This window comes from Cyanistes caeruleus, chromosome 1, assembly GCF_971803275.1.
Source record: "Cyanistes caeruleus chromosome 1, bCyaCae1.hap1.1, whole genome shotgun sequence".
Taxonomy (NCBI): Eukaryota; Metazoa; Chordata; class Aves; order Passeriformes; family Paridae; genus Cyanistes; species Cyanistes caeruleus.
Window position 1 is genome coordinate 130,230,946 of NC_141701.1, and position 22,259 is coordinate 130,253,204.

Sequence of the window (22,259 nt, forward strand, 5' to 3'; positions counted from 1 at the left end):
GTAATATCACACTGACAGAATATGTGATATTTCAGTTTAAGTTCAAAATCCCATTACTTCCTCCCCTTTACACTCCACCAGTGTACCCATACCTATATGTACAAATAATCAATTGGAACTCCTCTGCTCAAAACAGCTACACAAAAAACAATAAGTAGAGATAGATCAAGTTTCTATAGAGAACTCAGAAGCTAGGGAAGTGAAGAATTAATGGGGTTTATCCAACCTTTTATTTGTTTCCCCATTAAATGTGGATTATGACAACTCCTAAAAGGTCAAATGTAATCATACTTTTTTTTCCTTCCCAGGATTAGACACACTCACTGAACAGAACAGGAGATACTTGATTAAAAAATAACTGTGCTGTACTACAGTTAGGGGGTTTTCCTCTACTCTCAAACAGCTTGCAGAGTCTGGCCTTTTTGCTGCTTTGAAGACTGAAATAATGTCACAGGTTTTCCTACCCTGCTTATTGCTATGGTATTGACACATTTTACAAATGTAGAATAATTTCATAGCAATGTAGGACACATAAGGCATTACTTCCTTTTTTTATGAAGCAAAGACAAAAAAAAATCCTAAGAATCATTAATCTGGGCAATTCTGCTCAAAGAACTTTGTTTTTGACTTTTCAGAGCATCTGGCACTATTTTGTCTTCTGTGTTTTGACTGATTGTGGTCGTAATGGAAAATATTCTGGTCTTCAGGTGCATCCCTTGGCCCCACACACACCCTCTTCCTTTTTGCTGTCTCTGATGGGCAATGTGATTTGTCCTAAGCTAAGAACACCTGGTGGACATTACAGAAAGAACTGTTGGGATGCTCCCATTCCAGAGATGGGGAAGCTGATTTGTTGCTATTGATTTTGGTGCACACTGGCCTGAAAAGGAATATAAAATGCATTGGTAATATTTAAATACATACTAGCAATAAATCTACACATAATCATTCACCTAAGCATTCTGCCCTTCTCATGCCTGGCTGAGAGCCTTGTCTCAACTACTCTTGTAACAGTGGCTTTAGTTACATCTGTAAACGTATAACGCTTTTGCAAAGGAGACTGAGATTCTCATGCTGAATAGCAGAAATCTGTAATGAGAGCAATTTCAACTAGTGGTGACAATTCCCAATACAGCAGGGGTGGAAGCCAACTCTCTACAGCAGTATTACCTAGCTAGTCTTGAAATGATACTTCGAATGAGGCAGGAACCTCAGAAGACATCCTGGTTCCCACATTCACAAAAAATTAGAGAAATTCAACAACAACCACATGCCTTCACCACATAATCCTTAGTAGAGCTGCACAACAGGCACTTCCACAAGGGTGAAAAAAGGAGACTGCCCAGGCCATCTTTATCTTGGTCCTCCAATTATAAGAGCTTCACTTTCCCACTTCACTAACAGAACAGTGTTTTCTGCAAAACTTGTTATGCTTTAAGTGAACAACTTGATCTCTCCTCCCACTACTGGCTTCCACAGGAACAATTTCTCTTTGTCAGAAATTAACAGCTACAATAGTTGAAGTAAGAGACTAAAGTCTTTGAGAAGAGAGGAGGAATCTTCAAAGACATCACTCTTAAGTACAATTTATAATTTTTCTGAAGCTTATCACTTGACCAAACTTGGGGCAATTTTCAAAATAATAGTCTAATGCTATCCACAGCACAAATGCTATCCATCCCCTAAATTCTAAATCCATACTGTACAACTTGAATATTTAAAATAAGGGTCCTCCAGATAGAGGCTCAAGATATGTTGGACATTTTGGCTGAAAGCAAAAGTAAATATAGCTGATCTGAGACAGACTTTGGCATTTTACCTTCAAATAATTGCATTTCACTACTGTATGCCAGAAGATCATGGCTCCAGGGCTCCACCTTAACTTCAGGGTTCTGGCACACACAACTACACCTCCTTGAAAAGGCCCTGTCCAGCCTTTCTGTTACCTTCTCTCAGGACATTGAAACACAAACCCTTTCCTCAGTGCACACCTCAAGTAACAAGGCCTCCATTAAGAAATCCCATGACCCTTCCTGGGCTAGATGGAACAATTTCTACATGGACCAGAGACTGCACAGTGTTTCCTAGGATAGGGCATAAAAACCCATGCTCAGCAATGCTGGTTCACCTACTCTTGTTTCCAAACTAAATATAGAAGCACATCAGCCAATGCCCATTTTTGATCCAAACTTAAATTATTTGCTAATATTTTCCTTCCTCTGATAGAGACAAGTATCACAACTCCTACAGGTACCTGAAAGTGAGAGAGAGTTTAAGTTACTTTTCAAACACAAGTGCTCATAGTCAAAACAAAAATCAACAAAGTTGTACAAGGATTTAAAAAAAAAAAAAATTTTTAAAAAAAGTAAGAAAAAAAAAAAAGAAAAGAAAATGCACACTTGCTCAGATTCTCTCTGCAATATTTTTCACTCATTTTCCCCCTCATACCATCAACTACCATGACAACTCTACAAAAACTATGATTGACTTATGAAATATTGTCTTCCAAGCCTACATGAAGAAATGAATTGATGAATTCAGGTTTTGATTTAAATCTGGGGCAGTGTGTAATTGTATGAAAGTCACTTTTATTCAGCAAGACTCTGGTTTATAAGTAGACACGTGTGTGTTTATGTTTGTGAGCATACTGCGTATAAGCATCTGCTGAAGGGAAAAGAATCCTGGCTGATATTTATACAGCTGAAACAAGGTTTATATACATTACATCCTAGGTCTGGGAAAGAGAGAATATGTAAACAAAGGGGGGAAAAAAAGACAAATGTTGATGACTCCCCTTCTCCTCTTGAAGAAATTCTAATTATGAATAGATGAGTAAACCACAAGCTAGAAATGTCCTCAGATATGCTCTGTGCTTCACTTTTACATCAACTGTTTTGCTCAGCTATCTTGCTCAGAAATCAGACCCAAACACAGACATGTTCGGACAAAGGCTGGGACGTTTTGTTTCAAAGGCATGGCTAGTGACGTGAAATGATCTCTATTTTGCTCACCCTTCTCCATAATAATAATGTGAATGTCATTCTCTTCTAATTAAATTAGTCTCTTCTACTTCCCAAGCAATACATTCCCTTTCCCTCCTCTTCTTCAGTCATGATAAATCTCCATGTGACTTAGGCATCCCATAATTCTGCCTAATTGGTTTCAGCTGTCATTTTTGAAGCTGAAATGCACGGAGAGCCCGGGGCTTGTGAATGGAACAGGAAGCACTTCCAACTTCATTCCCATCATGCAAAACCAGCAATGTGTAAGAACCCTCCCATTAAAACAAGAACAGGAGTATTTGGCTGCCGGCGATGCCATGGTGCAGCAGACAGATTGTGCTGCTCCACCGAGGCAGCGAGGCTGCTGTGAGCCATTCCTCTCTGTTCAAAGAAGGGCACACATTAGTTATGCCCTAGCAGCTTTCCTGACTAAAATACTTTCCTTTTTGTCACCAACAAATTTTTAAACTGATAATATAATTTATCAATAAAAGGATGGGCGCCAGGAATATTTAAAGTGACGGGAGAACAAAAGAAGTTAATTCCTTTTAAATGGCATGTATCCTCCAACCTAAGCACTCTGCAGATTACTATGCCACAGTTAAAACTTATTTTGTGTCACTGGTATGTTCAAAAGTGTCACAGACTCTCATTTTCACGTACTCCTGTGGCTTTCTATAATTCTATCTGTTCCCTCTATGAGGTGACATGGTGTTACCCATGCTAACAGAGGATACCCTTACAAGGTATCTCTGGGTGACACCTAAGCAACTTCCAGCAAAACAGCAGCAGGCAACAGCACCAGCTGGGCTGAGCAGCAGGGGAAAGATCTATACTAGGGATTCAAGGAACAAGAAAGTGCCCCACAAGACACTCATAATGAAAACAATCCTGCTAACCGATGTTTTCAGTGCCTTGGATTTCTCTCACACTGTCAACAAAGGTAAGTATACTTCAAAATATTTGAACAATACTATATAGAAAAGGAGACTAGATGGTGGGGGAGTACATAATACACACAGAAACATATCTGAAAATCCCAGAGAGAAAAAGGGATACACAGCTGTCTGATTTTTGGCTGTTACTAGAAAAGATAAATTTATTTATGGATACAAAGCCCCTGTCCATTTCACAGAGAATAATCTGGTTCTTTAGAGACAAGTGAAACACACACCACTAAGGAAAGAATAGCTGAATTAAATAAAAGATCTTCAACAAAATACAGTTTTCTAAAGATGCCAGCTTATCCTCCTCCTTATTCACTGTCTACCTTAATAATTTCATCAGTTTTGTGTTCTTCATAAATCAGGTTAAGGAGACAAAACCTACTTAATTTACTGAGATTATCTGAACAAAAGAATGACATTGCAAAAATAAGTAGGAATTCCTGTTTAGTGTGATCAAAACCTAGCATCAAATCATCAGCTTGTGCAAACTGTGATGGACTTAGAGACCTCAAAATCAACAAAGTTGGGACAATTTCTGCAAGCTGTAACACATGTGCCCACAAGGACAGGCATGTGAAAAAATAATAATCTTACCTATGTCTACTATCAATGACAGAATTCTGTTGATTATTTGCCTAAATTGTTCTTTAAAAACTGACAGTATTAGACAAAGCATCACCCCATAGTAACTTCTTAAGTGTTTTATTATTGTTAGTATGAAAGGGGCATTCTTTGAGCTTAATCTTTCTCTTCCTTCCTGTAATTTTAGATTTTCTTTTTTATCCTCTTTATGATAGAAATAGGTCACTGACTTTCTCTATGATACATTTAAAGGTTGTAAATGTCTCATCCTTTTTTTATCCCCAACTCTTAAGAGCCCTATTTACTTTGACTTTTCCTTAGAAGGCTTTATTCTTGATGTTTACTCACCCTTGCCTTTTTCCCCCTCAGGTCTCCAGCTGATTCATGTCTTTCTTTTGTGTACAATTTGCCCTTTAGGATGGTGGCCTTACCTGTATTAAGTAGAATGTCATCACTGGCATGTCTACTATGCACATGCATCCTACTACATGTATGTGTTTTTGATGGACTGCAATGACACTTGAATTTTTACCTGTCGTTTAGGAAAAAATTAACTGGGAACTGTCAGGAAGCAGACTATCTCATGGGATTTCCAGTATTCCATGTCTCAGCTCAACTCAATGTTTCTTATGCTTTGATTTTGTTGTGTGTATTGTTTTGGGGTTTCTTTTTAATACTTACATTGAATGCAAGGGTTAATACTTAATAAAAAGAAGAATAAATAATATATGCTAATTATTAAATGGTGCACAGCACATCTAACCAATATTTACCAACCATTGGTAAATTGTACAAAAATTGGTCATTCAGATACACACAGCCTTCCAGCCTGTTGGATTGTAAATCTTGATTAATTTTATTAATACATCTATTCATCAGCATATGCCCTCCATATGAAGTCTACACAACATCTGGAAATCCTCCAAAGACAGGATCACAGGATCATAGAACATGCTGAATTGGAAGGAACCCACAAGGACCATCAAGTCCAACTCCTGACCCTTCACAGAATCATCCCCAAGAGTTACACCACATGCTCAAGAATATTGCATGAGTAACATCTGCCTTGCCTAGACATGCTAAACTTCTTAGCCTAGCAGGAGTATTTTTATTTAAATTTAAGTATAATGTTTCATTCCTTCTTTCCTACCAATTCCCATGTCTGGCAGAATCTTTACCTCCCAGCAAAGCACTAAACAATTTCCTCCTGAAATCCCACCTCAATCCCTCCCTCCTGAAGCCTATTTTGTTTGCATTTCCAGCCTATACTTAGACATCAGCAGCACCTATCTCTGATCTGCTCATGTGGACTTGAGAAACAAGGCTTTCCCAAGAGCAATATTCCCTTACTGCCTCTTCTCAATAGGACAGGATTTCCTTTCCCTCTGCTGACCCTCAGCCTTGATCTGTCATCTTTTTGACTGCAACTTAAGCAATGCAACTCAGGGCAAGCCTGGGGCACGAGGCAGGGTTAAACTACAGGGGAACAGCTGCTTCTCTGGTCAAGGTAAACAGAAACTATTAAATTCAACTCTTCCCAGGCTGGGAGCCCTCGGTGACTCTGCTGCTTGCCAGGGAGGACAGGCACATTCACAGCAAGCAAAGGTGACTGGAGGCACCTGATTGTTGCAGAACTTCACTGGCTTTCAGTTCTTCCTCGCCACAGCTGGACAGGCACATCAATTTCAAATGGGAAGAAAATCACCCATCGTTACACTTTCACACCAAAATAATGTAATTCAGGCTCCAAATACGTTTCACTTTAAGTCAAGGATTAGAAGACTCTTCCTTCTTGCTGGTTTCTCCCTAGGTATTACACATCACTGAAGGATCCTAGTGCTAAGAGCTCAAAAGCAGCTCTGGGACACTACTGATTTTCCCTGCTCTCTCACCCACTAAAAAAAAATGTGGCTTTTTTGGTTTGTTTTCATAATCCATCAATGCCATCATACCTTTAGTTTCAAAATTTGCTCCCTAATAAAATTAATAAAAACTGGAAAAAAAATAGTGTTCAATCCAAATTATCAAAAATTATAAGAAATTAAATTTTTTCAATGGAAAAAATTATGATCCTTGCAGGTAATTAATTTTGCCTGTTTTATTATACTTTGTAAGTATTATGTAAGATAAATTTGTCTCAAGACAAATCCAAAATCTCAGCTGTGTAATTTTTAATTCTGATAAAGAGTATATATGTGGATTTCCAATAAGCTTTAAAATGAGAAACTCACACCATTTCTTTTCTTACAGGAAATGGGAGGGAAACATAACTAATGAACTTTATTAAGTAAACTCATTGTATAACAACTTATTTTAGCTGCTGTAATGAAGCAATGAAAATTAAACATTTTTCTTTAATGGAAACTAATTTTTAGAACCAAAAACATACACAAATGTTAAAATAGTCAAGGCAATTGAAAATGCTTGGGTTTAAATTACATTATTAGATTACTCTGGAGCTTTTTTGCTGTTGAGGCAGACATAATATTGCTCATTACTCATCCTTCCAATTATAAGTATCTGTTCTTAGTTCATAAATATTGAAAGCATGATGTAAAGTATTGCTATACAAGCTATACAAGCTCACTTTTACATGCCAGGAATAGGAGCTGCTGGTTCATTTATTGATAATAATATACTTACATAATTATGCATAATACTAAAAACCTCATTATCATTCTACCAAGCCTGTAGCAAATACATTTTGCTTAGGATCGCCTTTCAGCAATTAAATGTTCCTAAATTCAGTCATCTTCCTTCTAAATAAACAAGTGAAGCAGCAAAGGGTAGCAGCTGATGATCATTTTAGAGCAAACAGATGTGAACCCATCTTCAGAGATCCCTCAATATATCTGAGATGTAAAATTCACCACCTCCTTGGGCAAAGCTGGCCATTATCAGTGACACTGGCACTAAAGCCACCATCACCATAAGATCACCTAAACACCTAAAGAGAGCCTGGTGAGGAAGGGAACAAAATCTCAAAAACAGGAGGTGTGTGACAAAGCAGTCACACACCTCCACTGAACTGTGACGCTGAACTGACCTTTGACTTTGGGAAGTTACTGCAGTCACAGACAGCAGATGCAAAGTGTGTCAAAACTTCATTTTCATTGCTTAGCACATCCCAGTTAACTATACAGAAATCATTTTCTTTACCATTTATACATGAAAGACCATCAGCCATTCAGGTTCTGTAGAGGAAACTCCAAGCAGCTCGTTCTCAAAACTCCCCAGGTAATAAGCAATGGCTCTCAGTCATCCAGTGATAAAACTGAGCTCCAAGCATGCTTTGCAATTCACTGATATAAGTGCTAACAAAGAATAACAAAGTATTCTAAACTACTTTTGACTAAGTTCAAAAGGAGTAAGCACCCTTTCTCCTCTTCCACATAAATGTACAGTTCCACATTCACCACCAAAATGTTCATATAGAGAATAAATTTCTCCTGATCTTCAGCTGTCAGACAGAATTTTTAAAGATTGACTTTTCTTGGCTTTGCAGATCACCAAGGTTAAAGTTAACAAACTCTGTCATGTTTTCATCTAATAGACATACATATTAAAAAGAAGCTAATTTGAGGGACCCAGAGAATTTAATGACTGCTATGTTCCCTTTCAGAGGGTATTCTGCTTTCAGCATCTAAGTAATTACCGTAACACATTCATTTGCAATGAAAGATGCTACATGAAATTAAATTTCATTCTACTCTTTCAGGGTTAATGCTGAAACCAAACACCTCTAATAGCCTCAGACATTTCACCAGTATTATTTTCCCAATTGAATCATCACCAACCTAGCAACCCAAACTTTCCATTTTCTGAGAACTCTCAGATCAATAACTGTTCATTACTAATTTAGCTATGATATCTCACTCAAACATCTTTTATTATGTTTGAAAAGGTCAATAGTGATCAATGGCAATAGTGTATCAGTTCTATGATATCCCTGTATGAAATAAGTCAAATTCAATCCCTTTTAGGTTAGGATTTAGTCATTCAAAAATGTACACCAGCATGTAATTTTAATCACATGACTATTTTGACTTCTTTCAGTGCAAATTACTCATATGATTGAGTTAAACCATGTACAGGTGTTAAAATAACAACAAACCAGACATTACAGATACAGAGCTCAGTAACACAAATTACACAGCTAGATTGCATATTCAACTGGCCAAGATTTGTACATTTCAATGGGCAACTGTAATCTTTGCCTCTGCACATTCACATTATATGCTGAATGGAAGCTTTTTAACCAAATGAACAAATGAGATCCCTGAAATCAAGCAATTAAAACCTCTATCATGCACACCCACAAGAATTCAGTTCAGGTTATAATGGGCATTCTCAAGCATTATCAGATAGCATTCACTATCTGATCAAACTATAACTTTACATTACTGAACAATGAAAACAGACTTTTGTTAAGAAATTCTGTCATGCTCAACAGGAGCATGTTACAATGTCATTATTATACAGTCTTTAGGCTGTTTGGAGAGAATAAAGTATCCTTCCCTTCTTCCCCAGCAGCACCTTAAGAGGCTGCCCAGCAGCCAAACACTAAAATATTACTTGCATCAGCTGCTAGAAACCATTACGAAAGGAGATTCTCAAACAGTCTCAATAGGTACCAAACACCATGGGAAAGGTGCAACCACCAGTAGGGTTGGTCTCTTGCTGAAAAACAGCTAAGTGAATCCAAAAGAATGTGCTACTGCATGAAGCTTTATCTGTGCCTGTACATGGCTGAGAGCCAGTCTTAAACAACCTGTCTGAACATCCTTACTGGATATAAAATCCAGAAACTTGGCATCAGTGTAATGTAAATGTAAAATGTAAAATCCAGCAATTTGAAATTAGTGTAATAGGCAAACCTTCTATTTTAGGGAGAAACATATTCTATACATCTGATTTCTCAACAAGTTCTGAAGAATACAGCTAAATACAGCTGCTGATAAATGGGAGTGCTAAATGTATTCATGTGAAGATATCCAAGTAAGTGTACACTGATCATTACATAAAATTAAGTATCAAGGTTTTCCCTATGTTAATTCAGTGTGTAAGTCAGGAGCAGGAGAATTACTGATTTTAAGAAAAGGAATTCAATTTTTATTACTGTTCCAGTATCTGAGGTGAAAAAATACGTACTGTATCAAATGCTCTGCAGGCTGCTGCAGCTGAATACCCACACCCTCACAGTGTAGCACATTTACATGAATACACAAGGTGAAAGGCTTCTCCAGACAAGATTCTGTCATGCTGTGTGCATTATCATGTAAAAATTAAGCCCTGCCCCAAAGAAACACACAAAAAAATTCCATCTGTCCTAAGCAGAGATGTATTTAGAGTAATGCTAGCAACCACTGTACTTTATAAACACAGTGTCTTACAGACTACAATACCTGGTATTATACTGAAAATCTAATGGTCTCTAAATTCATTTGTTTCTTTTAAATTACATGTTCTTGGACCCATCTGTGAAAACTGGGAGGTTGATTATGATAGTACATTGCATAATTCCACAGCTAAATGCTAAAGTAGTTCTACATAAATGCCATATGTTTGTCTTAGAAAAACTAAAAAGATTAATTAGGAGGCCAAGGCCAGTACTTTGGAAAGTAATACTCTCAACACAATTAGATCCTTACTGCCTACTATGTAAATTGAAGTTTTAATTAATAGGTAGAGTATTAGTCATGACAAAAATTAAAAAATCCCAAATTGTAAATTGCATGCACCAGACATTTTTTTACTGACATTGCTTATAAAAATACACTCTGCACAAGCCAATCACAAAAAAAAAAAAGCAATTTAAACTTGATATATGCTTTTCATCAAGGAGCTACCTGCTAAGCATTTCAGTCCTGCTCTTCCCTACAGTATTCTCACCTATTTAAAGTAACCTGGTCACATCAATAAAGAAAAAGCTCAAATAAACAAACTATAGCTAGGAAGCAGAGTAAGTTTGAAAAGTCAGCTCAACAGCATAAGATCCTTCAAGAGCCCTGGCAGCTAATTCTCCATCTCTGAATCTGGTTTATCCCAGCTACAAAGCAGAATCTCTTACAGCCATCACACTCTTGAATAAAGAGTTATTTTGGCCTGATTCATAGATCACTGATGATAAAGAGAACATTTCCATAAAATTCAATACACTGTGGACTATATCTAGGATATATAGTCACTTTACTCACCACATATTCAAACACAAGTGTCAAGGTCTCCTTGGTGTGAATGATGTCATGAAGCAGCACAATGTTTGCATGTTTCAATCCTTTCAAAAGAGAAGCTGGAAAGCAAAACATACATGTTATCTTAAAGAGTATCCAGATATTTTATATTGATTTGTTCTCTTTTTTAAGTGACTTAAATGAGCTTCATAACCTAACAACCAATAGTTGGACTTTAGTATCTTCTATGTTCATGAGTTCCACACATCCAGTTTTTGAAGATCACACCTTCCCATTCAGTGCTATTTTCTCCACCTTGCTGGTCAAACTCAGCCTCACTCTGAGGCCAAAATGAGCTGGAGCAAGAGATGCTTTCTTTACACAGCCTCCTCTAAGTGAATCACTCATGTCTGAGCAACCAGACACCAAGCGCCCTCCTACACTCAAAGGTGTTTTTTTTGTCTCAGACAAAAGTCAAGCACATCTTTTCAAAACAATCTTTCCTATCCAACACAACCGAGCTGCTGTCTAAATTAAGTACAGCATCTATCCTAAGAAAAGGGTTTTAAGCAGTAATTCTCCTTTCTCTCAAATAGAACAGATTTAATGAATCATTTGTACTAGCCCATGAGAATAAATACATGGTATTTTCTCACTATATTTTTTAATGGTACCAGCTCATGTTTTCAGAAAAGACAAAGACTTATCTAGTGAATTTTCAGGTAATCTCCTTCACTAATTTTTTTTTTATAACCTAATACATATTTAATGTTCATTCCATATTACATATTTAATGTTCCACAAGACATGGCATATTTTAGCAATATATGCTGACAAGCCATGTGTTGTTACCAATGTCATTCTGTCGTTGGTGCCTTGTCATCTCATGCATACATCTGAGCAGGACTATCAGTCACCCTAGCAAGTAAATAATAGATACAAAGACATGCAAATGAACGGCATATTTCTAAACTGAATAATGTGGAACTTTCTTCTGTCACCCTTCTACTTTTGTCAAAGAAAAAAAATGAAGGACCAAATGCATGTCTCAATCCTTTACTCTGCAGAAAGGAAACTACAGAGCTTCCACAGCACTGTTACCCCTTGCTGTCCTATTCAGGGCTTTCCATCAGGCTGAGGTAACTCCAGGGGTCATCTCGCTTTGAATTAAGATAAGTACATATCATCTCTCACACTGGTCTTTAGGAGAGCAATCTGACAAGTTAATTACTCTAGGAAGCAACACAAAAGCAACATGGCATCTGTTTGCATCAGTGTTCCTCCACAAGCATCCTCAGCATCGAACTCTGGAGTTCATCTGAGGCAGAAGGCAGACAGCAAAGAGGAGAATACCATAAAGATGATTCAAAGTCGGTATCATCACAGACATCATCAAGACAGGACTGCAAACCTGCAAGGAAGCTCTATGACCAAGAATGAGACAACCCTATACCTGGCTGAAGAGGTGAGAAGAAAAATTTCCAAAGATCTTGCTTTGGCCTCTACTCCACAGCTCACGCTATTTAGACAGCCAGCACACATGAGTCTTTCCTGTGCTCTGATTTTGTTGCCACTGAGCTGTAAAACAGCTACTGTAATCAAAAATAAGAATTTTAAACAGTTGATCAGTGCAGAAATTTAATAATCCAAAAATTAGAGGCCTATTTGGAAAGGAAGAGCCATGAGCAATTTTCATAGGATCCTCATCCTAGAACTTGGACAATTTCTAGGAACTAAAGCTCAGAGGGATTTGGATACATCAGGGTTTTTTTAAAGACAATGATGAGAAATTGCTACTGGTTAAAGAAATGGACACAAGCAAAAGATAAACTGTTTTGAAAAGTACCTTCTAACAGAAACAAGAACTTTTAACCTGGGGAAACCCTAAGAGTTCACTTGAAGTACCTGAGGTTTTTATCAGCTCTTCCCTCAAACCTTATTGAAGGACCATACATTCACAGACACTAGGAACAAAAAAACTTCCTCCTAGCAGAGCCTGTGTTGAACTGTAATAGCATTTATGATCTCTCTCAGCTTTTGCTGCTCAGATCATCACCTGAGGCCTTTAATTCCACTAGCTGGCCATTACTTTGTTGGTAGAATCTCTATATGGGTCATTAAAGCTTAAACAGTACATTGAAAGCAGCTTACCTCAAGGTCTTTGCAAATACTGTCTTTCCCCTTCAGTCCCCTCCCCCACTCTTATTTATCTTCTCCAATATCCAACTGCCTCCTTTTACAGCCTCAATAATCAGCATCTGCCATATATTACAGGAACTACAAAATATCACCTGCAGGGTGAAATTTCTGTCTTCTCCATTAGTCCAAGTGAAATACTGTAGGTAATACAGCACAGAGAGCAAAATCATCTTAACTGCACTAATTTTACACTGCAGAAATAAGCAATTACACTATCAATTTATATTGTGAGAAAACAAACATAACTGGTGAAAGTAAGAGAATTACCCCACATGTTCTTCTAGCAGGACTTACCATTAAGATTGCCTGTCTTGTGAAAACACTGTTTTGTTTCTTAAAACAAAACGGGGAGGGAGGAAATGGGAAGAAAAAAAAAAAAAAAAAAAAAAGTTGTCTGAAATAGGAAAGCTGTTTCTTCTTTCACAGAATATTTTAAAAACAAATGAAATATGCACCATAATATGGAGATATTTTCCAGAAAAACAACTTTTCAAAACAAATGACCTTATACACCTCCTCTTTTGGGCAAGCTCTTACTCAAAGGTGATAGAACTTTGGATGAACTCCACTAATTCAGTGACAAACCCCAGAAATTTGCATCCAAAAGAATAAAAAAAGAGTCCAGAGAATCTGTCAGAATCAACATGAGACAAGGCTGACTTTACCTCTGAAGCTGCCAATGCAGCTGCTACAGGAGCTCAGTGAGAAGTCAGGTGCTGCTGTGCCTGGTGTTACTTCTAGAACAAAATAATCCTGTCAGAGAAGGCCAGCTCCATCCAGTGATTACTACCCACAGATTTCACACAGAGTTGTTTTCTTTTAAGATAAAAAGACTAAAATGTTGTAGAAAAAACGTTGCAACAGCTCATAAAAGTGGGACCAATGTACTAGTACTCACTGTATTCTTGTCATGTATTTTTAATAACAAAATTATACGATGCTGCTTCAAAAGTACTGGCACTCTTTTTTTACCCTTGGTATGAAATAAACAGATGGCAGCAGTTTTTATTAATTTCTCTAAATAGTTCTGAGGAGGAACAGCAGCAAGGAATAATAAAATTCATTTCTAAAACACCTTGGACAAAGTATTATATGGGTTTGAATGGCCAGGTGCTTGTTCTGTCACCTGTGTTTGCACAGTCCCACACAGCAAACTCTAACAGTAAAACCCAGGGAAGGTGAATTGTTGACATACTTCAACAGTCAACAACATCCCAGACGATAATTTCTGTGACTTTTACACAAGCTCCTGATCTGAGTCACCAGCACTCCACACTTTCCATCGAGGGCTAATAACCATATTTGCATACTTAAAGGAAACACATTGCATTTGCTTGAATAACCATCACAGGCTTTGCTCCCAACAAGGGGATGCTCTCATCTATTATGAGCTCCTGGCAAGCTGCCATATCGCTTGTGCTGGTCAAGGAGGTTTTTGCTGTTCCCAGATGAGTTTTATTCTAAAGTACACTCACTCCATGAGCAAGGCAAGCCAGATGGACTGCAGCCAACTCTCACCCCAAACCTGAGTAGCATCAGTAAATCAGTGCTTCACTCCCTGCAGGTTTTACAGCATCAGCTCAAGCCTGACACTCCACTAACAAAGCCTTGTGACTTTTAGATCAGCTTCGCCTGGGAGTGTTTTGAAAAAGATTATTCTCATATCTCATAAAGTAGTATTTCACAGCTGTATGATAAATTCAACAAAGGTACCAATTACTATTGACTACCAGGTCACGTGGAAGAACTTTTCACTAGCAAAGACAGTAGTTTTGGACATGGTAAGTACATTAAGCTCGAATATTAATTATGGTCCTTTGATCAACCATTCAGTCTTTCAATTCCTGACTATAATTTTATTCTCACTTTGTGAAAAATAACAAATCTCCACTGTGGCCCTAGACAGAAGAATAACCCATTATTTTCAAACTGGCTGATATTTCAGCGACCTGGAAGCTTTTCTCAGCAGCAGCAGCAGAACTCATGCTGCTCATATGCACCATAATGTACAACTGCTGATGATGCTCTCTCATATTTCCACATTTCTAACATTTTTCTAAAAAGTATAACTGTAAAAACTTTCTTTCTTCAGTAGCTGGGGTGTCATCTGGGATTACCATGCACCACTACTACCTATTGCTCATGCTGCTACTCACATGCAGTGCTCATCCTTTCTCACTGCCACTCCAGGAGGATTTCTCTCATCAGGAGACTTTTGAAGACTGCACACCATGGAAGCTTGCACTTTTCTAATGCTGCTATTGCAACTGTGCATCTTTGCTGCCCTGCTGGATTTCTGAGATGCCAAAGAACACACATTCTAGTCAGTAACACAAATCTGTGAAAGCAAGTAAGCTGCTGTGCTTCAGAGCCAAACAACTTATCTTTAAAATTCTGCAGCTTGTCACACTGCAGACACAACGGTGCTCTCTGTCAGAGTTCCAGCTCCTCACTTACACGGCTGGATCAGTCTCTGAGCTCTCCTGGAAAGGCCTCCTTAGTGAGAAAACATTCATGGGGCCTTTTCCTTATAATCATGTTTTCTGAACAAACACATTCAAATGTGTCTTACTGCCTGCATAAACTACAGTTCTGCTTCTCTCCCAGCAACTTATTTTCAATCTATACATCTTTCATAGCAATTTTTAAAATTTGGCCTGAGAGTAGAACGTCCCTTATGCTTCTCAGCCACTTCCCACACAGCAGGAATTTCTGTGTTACTTAGAATTCTACCACAGGGACAGGAATTCAGCACTCTGTTCTGTTGGTTTTGCAGCAATAAATGCGCAGTAATTTCCTCCTCAGAAATTCAGTCCCCAAATCTACACTTTGCTATTTTCCAGTTCACCCATCTGAAATTATTTACTACAAGAAAATAGCTTTGCTTTCCTAGAACCCTAACATAAGAAAATTCAGTTCAGTGAAAACTGTACATCCTAGGTAAGATCACACTGACCAGAAACTTCATATCTTCTCACCACAGGATATATTCTGCAGAATAATCATTATTTATAGAACATATGTAATCTGAAGTAGTTGATTTTAGAGTTGCATACCTATAAACACACGGAATTGGCCAGCTTCCACTCTGATCTTAGTGAACACAATGCAATAAAGATATATAGGTCACTCTTCAGCTTGGAAAACTTTCTAGGAGGAAGTTTCATAACAAATTGCAAAAGAATTTGTGAGCCACAAAAAGAAGAAACAGCAGAACAGAAAACTTTAGATGGGTTATTACATAAGCTTAGCTCAATTACCTTCTTTATGGCTAATTCCAACCTCATGAAAGTCTCTTCTAGATTTAACAAATGGTCCTTATTCTAGTTTTCATTAAGTCAAAATAAAGACAGTCTGCCATTTAGAAAGCAAACATTCTTCGCATGCTTGCAAGGAAGGACTTGGCTGTCCTTCACCTGTCGGTCGCTTTGCTGGAGGGACCACATGGACCAAATTAGCTTCATCTACCTCCTCAGCCTCAATTCAGGCTTACATGTGTGACTTGAACTTGAAATCTTTTTTTTTGTGTGTGTGTGTGAAATTTCTTCTTGCTGCTCCTCCTTGAAACTACAGTATGCTGTTAGAGAAGAAATACAGGAAAATTGTGTGTGCTACAACACATAGGCACCTTCAAAGGTTCTTCTTGTTACAGCTACAGGAACTAAGGCAAGTCACAAACCCGCTAAAATCTCTTTGCCTACTGAACTGGAACAAAGCACTGGAAGGACTGATTAAATAAGCTCTGAAAAGCACTTCAATATGTTATTCTAACAGTCCTATAGAAGACTGCTGCCATATGAAATTAATGTCTCTTTCATTACATTCTAGATGTAATTGTGTGAACAATTCTAGATATGTATTGTTCCCAATGCTCTTCCAACACAAGTACAGATGGAGGTTAAAAATAATGAGACATCATCCTTTTAAAGCCAGACTCTTTTGGAAAGCAATTGCAATATGCTACTCCTATCTTGTAGCCACCAGTCATATTTTGCCTTCCCTATCCATTTCAGTATTCAAGAGGAGGAAACTGTGTAAACCAAAAATATGCAGCGTTTACAGAAAATAACTCTATAATGCTGGTAGCATGTGAAAGCAGGAACATTTCTATTACTTTTTGATGCACACATAGCATGACTGGGACTAATAACACAATCTATTTATAAAACCATCGCTGGCTGTTTTTAGATTTGTTATCGTGATGAATTTCAGACACTGTCTTCACATAAGTATCTATCTAACTTAGGATTACTTTGAAAGTTTTCAACCTAAACTCCCATCTCTTAAAAATAGGCTTTAGTAACAACTTCTGTAACCCACAGAATAACTTTCCCTTTGGAAAAGAAAACCAAACCCTTCAACCAAGTGTTTTGGAATAGAGACTCAAAATCTGGGAACAAAGAGGCCTTAGAAATAGAAATACACATTTTGCCATCTCTGTGAAACTACTCTAAATTTGGTCAAGTTAAAGCTTTGGAAATTGTCCCTTTGGGTCAGCCTGACTATCAGCAGTGTGAAAGGAAGGAGGAGGAATAACAAAAGGGAGATGGCAGCAAGGGCTATGATCCACAGTGGAAGCTAGGACATCTGGGTAAGGAGAAAGAAAAGCCAGAGGACAAACAAACATCCTTCACAGGTAGAAAAATGCAGGAGTGGAAAGAGCACATAAACGAGACAAAAGGGACAGGATGCAGAGCACAGGGTGGGCAAACATATATTGGGGGAAGTACACAAAAGCCTGCAGACACTATCATATACGATATCCATCCAAGAACCCAAGATTCCCACTGCTTTCAGCAGGAATCAAAGAAAGCATCTGGTAGTTTTCCTCATTCTCCTGCAATTTCAGTCTACAGAGAGAAGCACCCTTCAAAGTACCAGTTAACATTTCAGTTCAAGCAGGATGTGTTCATACGAGAGCTAGCAAATGTAATGAAACATTGGAGTGCAGATGCAACACCAGAAAATGGAATACAGATTTTACAAACTCTTGGAACATTACTTAAACAAAATCCAAATTAAAATAAAGAATGCCAGGCCAAGTGCTCAAAACAGAGATGGACTGCAATTACAGGGGCTGCTGCAATGCAAACTTGGAGATACCTGTTCCTGATGTCACTGCCATGAGATAAGCCAGAGTTTCAGTTCACAGCTGCTTCATATCTATCTTGCATTTATCTCACACTTTGACAGTCTGCAAATTCACAGCCTAACTTCTCCTGCAATAGCCAATTTGTGTGCTTGCACCCATTAACTGTTCTCAGGTCTTTATTTTTTTTTTCACAGATGGAATAAGCAGGGGAAGGATCCTGCCCATTCATCAGAGAAGCTGAAAACTCCACCAGGTCCAAGACAGAAGAAAATCAGCCTGATCTTTACCCTTACCTTACCACTGACTCAGCATCACTTTAAGTCACTCATGCTGATGATATTACCATGTCCCTCATTTTCTGAACATTTCATTTTGATCTTCATTCACACATATCAGAACTGCAGAGTGGATACAATTATTACAGAACCCCTAGCAACTCTGTACACTGATATTACCCAATGTTATGTAAGTACTTTCAAAGTCATCTCAAAATCATCATTTAAAAGGACTCTCAGCAAGTGGGGTGCTGACAAGATGAACAAATATTTAAGTAGTCAGAGTAGAATGACGAGTGTTCTAGAAATTTTCGAAACCATCTGTGTTTTAGTAATGCACAGTAGGTGCCTACAGCTAGAGCCACCCATCAAGAACATTAAATTAAATTAATCGATCATCATCTGACACAGGCAGAGATCACACAGCAGGAGCAAACATGGTGCTGTTGTGTAATTAAGGGAAGAACAGTAGAACTAGAGAGACCAAATTAAGTTTTCCCAGGTAAACTTAATTCTGACAACTTCTCAATGATTTAATTCGCAACCATAATAGATCTGCTGTAAATGGTATATCTGCAATACCAGTATTACATTGTCCCAGTGAGGGTGTAAATAAGCCAAGTACCAGCACTGTATCCCATGCTCTGCTGAAGTCAATGAGCATTTTGTTACTCACTTTTACCAATGCATCAATATGACAAGAAATCACTTAACCTTATGTACCTGCAATGAATATTTCTTTTGTACACTGAAGACAGAAAGGCATCATAGGAAATAATGAAATTGCATTGACATGAAACTCAGTTGCCTACTAGCATACTTGAGCCACTACTTACAAATGAGGAATTCTACAGAAAAGCTATTTCAGAAAAAATTACTTTTGCTCTATTTCTCAGTGGGCCATTTCCATCAGGAAAAAAAAAATAAACCTACATGAAAAGCAGACTCATTTGTCAGCACACACTTCAGGCAGCAGAAAAAAAAGGCTTGTGGCATATGTCTCGCTATTTTTCAAAAAGGGAGTGAGACAGGAGTCTTTAAAAGATCATGTCAATTTTCTTCTTCTGGGTGGGTGAGGCTCAACATGCCTCTTTGCCCATAAGTGGAAAATAAAGCTGGAATGCTCATAGCATTGCTGTGTCTCTTGTGGAATAGCTAAGATGTTAAAGAAAGGCAGACTCAGTAGAAAGCTAGCAAATAACTATTTTTACAACTATTTTAGTAAACAAAATCAATCACAGTGAAAATAAGGTATACTGTTCTGTAACTGAAAGGAGAAAAACATGGAGTGTATATAGGAAAAGAACAAAAATTTTATAGTAAAGCAAATTAAATCCAGTCACTGTGTAACTTGCCCTAAAAAGCAACTCAAAGCAATGAACTATTATGCTCTTAAGCATCACTAGAATATGAATAATATCTAGAACATTTTAAGAACATTTTTAAGGACAGGAAATAACCTTAATTCAGGCTAGATCTCTTTGATGCCGTTTATAAGATTTGTAATTGATTTTTCTTTCCCATCCAAAAGTATGCTAATCATGCAGATTACAAAATAGCAATATCCCCTCAAGTAACTTGTAAACTAATTTCTACCATGAATAAAGCAATAGTGATGAAGAAAGCTTGCAGACATTATAGCAGCAAAACCCAGTGAAGGTTAAATTCTTTTCCAGACTAAATTAGTTGAAAGATTATATAAGCAATGGACAGCCATGCTTTACCATGACCAATAAAGTCCTTTGGTGGCAACACTTCTGGACACCCACTTTGCAAGCATATAATCTGAAAATACATTTTAAGTGTTATTTTCACATGTAAAGGCCCTATGAATTCACAAGGAGCAGATACACTGTTCTCCTTCTGCATTTGCCCCGTGGTCTGTAGGTATTGTCTTGGTTCTCACCCCATCACTGAACTATCACTTACTCTTGCAGTTCACAATACCCATCAACAGTGTTAGTTTAATTCAAGGTGCAAGGAATGGAGAGGAAACAGAAAAACTGGAAGCCTCAGGATTTTTGCTTTATTCACCCCAGAATGTAGCTACATATAAATCAGTTTGATTGCAAACTTTACAAATTTACATTTAAATGACAGTGAAGACCTGTTATTATCATGTCACTCTCTAGAGCAGCATGTGCTTATTGAAATGTTGGAGACATTGTTCAACTTGGAAATACGTGTTATACAGGACAAAAATTTTCATTTAAGGAAAAGACAGCAAGTCCTGTATGTTTCTTTAAAAAGCAGGTGGCCCTCACAGAGTGCAGGAGAGGTGCTAGAACAGAAAAGATGAGCTGACGGAATGTCTCAGCTTCACTGAGTTGACAGCCATAGCTGACAGTGACAGGGTGATGCAAAAGTTAAGTGATGCTCAGAGGAAACCTAGTTGAGGTAAGGCAGTGATTTTTATTCTCTTACTTTTGCTAAAAACATACCCATAATTTTCCAGTACAGAGTCAAAATTACCTGCGTAGATGCATGACATGAATCAAACTATGGATCTAAATCATACTGGAAGCCACTCTGAGCAATGACATAATTAAAGCACTCCTAAGCAATGTGAGAAAACACATTAAAGGGATCTTTGAGCATAACCCATTAACACCACAGGTGGTAAGAATTTTTTTTTTTTTAAAGGACAACTCAACAGCTTGTCTGTCTACTACATACAGATATAAAACATCCAGCCCCCTTGAAAATACACTCAGTTCTTCCATCCTGTTGTGTCATTCATCAATTATAATTACAGCAATTTACTGTTTGCTTTTCCAGATAAAATTCTTTTTATAGAATCATAGTAATTAACAATGACAGTAGCAAAATTGATAGCCCTGCTTCTTAAAGTACCCATTCCTCTAAAATGACATTACTGCCTTAACAGACTTTAAACAAATGTCCTCATCTTTTCCAATTTGCATCTAACAGTGTTTGTTCCAGTCAAAACAGGTCAGCTCTTTCCCAAGAGAGAACTAGAGAACAAATATGCTCTTTAATGTTGCTGACCTTTTTTTTTCAAACAGTTCTCTGAATTCCTTCACTGAAAGGTGGCCTTCAAAAGTTAGACTTCAAATCAAAGAAATGCTTTTTCTAGTTTCTGTGAAAATCTGTCCAATATCTCAAAGTTTACATCCACTCAATGGAAAATCATACTTTAAAGCTGCACTTAAGCAGCTAAAATCTCCCATAGAATCTATCCTCCCTGAGCATGCTTAAGCCTCCAGGTATTTGTCAGAAACAGAAGTCTGAGGCAAGAAATCCAGAATACAACACCAGTCACAGATAGGACAATGTCATCAGGAGAACAATTGTAACAAAACTTCCAAATTTCTCCAAAATCTCAGTCACAAACCTGGTTTTGGCTGAATGCATTTCCAAATCCTGTGCTCCATTTCTGCTCTTCTCCCTTCACCCCTGATAATAACAAAAAGGTTGGGAAATGCTAGCCCTGTCCAGTTAGATTCCCCATTCTCCACGCCACAGGCTCCTGACTGAGGCTAGCCAAAGTCATCAACCCTTCCCATCTTCCCAGTGCTGCTTTGAATGGCCTGAATTTGCATTCTTCCAAACTCACTGTCATAGCTCATGTAATCCTCACACCAACATCTATTCTTAACTTCCACTGCTCCTGGTTCTCCTCCCTACCACTGCCAGGTGTAGAACTGCCAAGCATTCAGTGGGGCAATCTTCTCCAGGCTGCCAGAGCATGTCAGAAAGGGAAGCAAGAAGGCTAGAGGGAATACAGAAGGGAAAAGGGGATAAAAATGCATGGACAATGCATGTAGAGTTTATAACTCTGTCAGTATGAGAAAAAAATCCAAAAACAAAGCTAAATGCAAAGTGGGAGGTTTACACCTGTGCAATGAAAATTGCTACCTAAAAAGCCAGTTTCATAAGGGGACTTTCATAGGCTCAGGACAAGCTAACAAGCCAAAATCCGAGAGTTTAAGTCTTGGTCCATCATCCCACATAGTACATGAGCATAG

At 37.9% G+C, this 22,259-nt stretch overlaps 1 protein-coding gene across 11 annotated transcripts in view; it reads right to left on the reverse strand.

Annotated features, from left to right (window-relative positions):
* Nucleotides 1-22,259, reverse strand: part of CDK14 (cyclin dependent kinase 14) — a 341,278-nt gene that overhangs the window by 200,566 nt on the left and 118,453 nt on the right. For all 11 annotated transcript variants that reach the window (XM_086857927.1, XM_086857960.1, XM_086857948.1 and 8 more), the window contains one exon: nt 10,729-10,823. In XM_086857927.1, the coding sequence (XP_086714053.1) occupies nt 10,729-10,823 (95 nt within the window). The remainder of the gene's footprint in view (nt 1-10,728; nt 10,824-22,259) is intronic.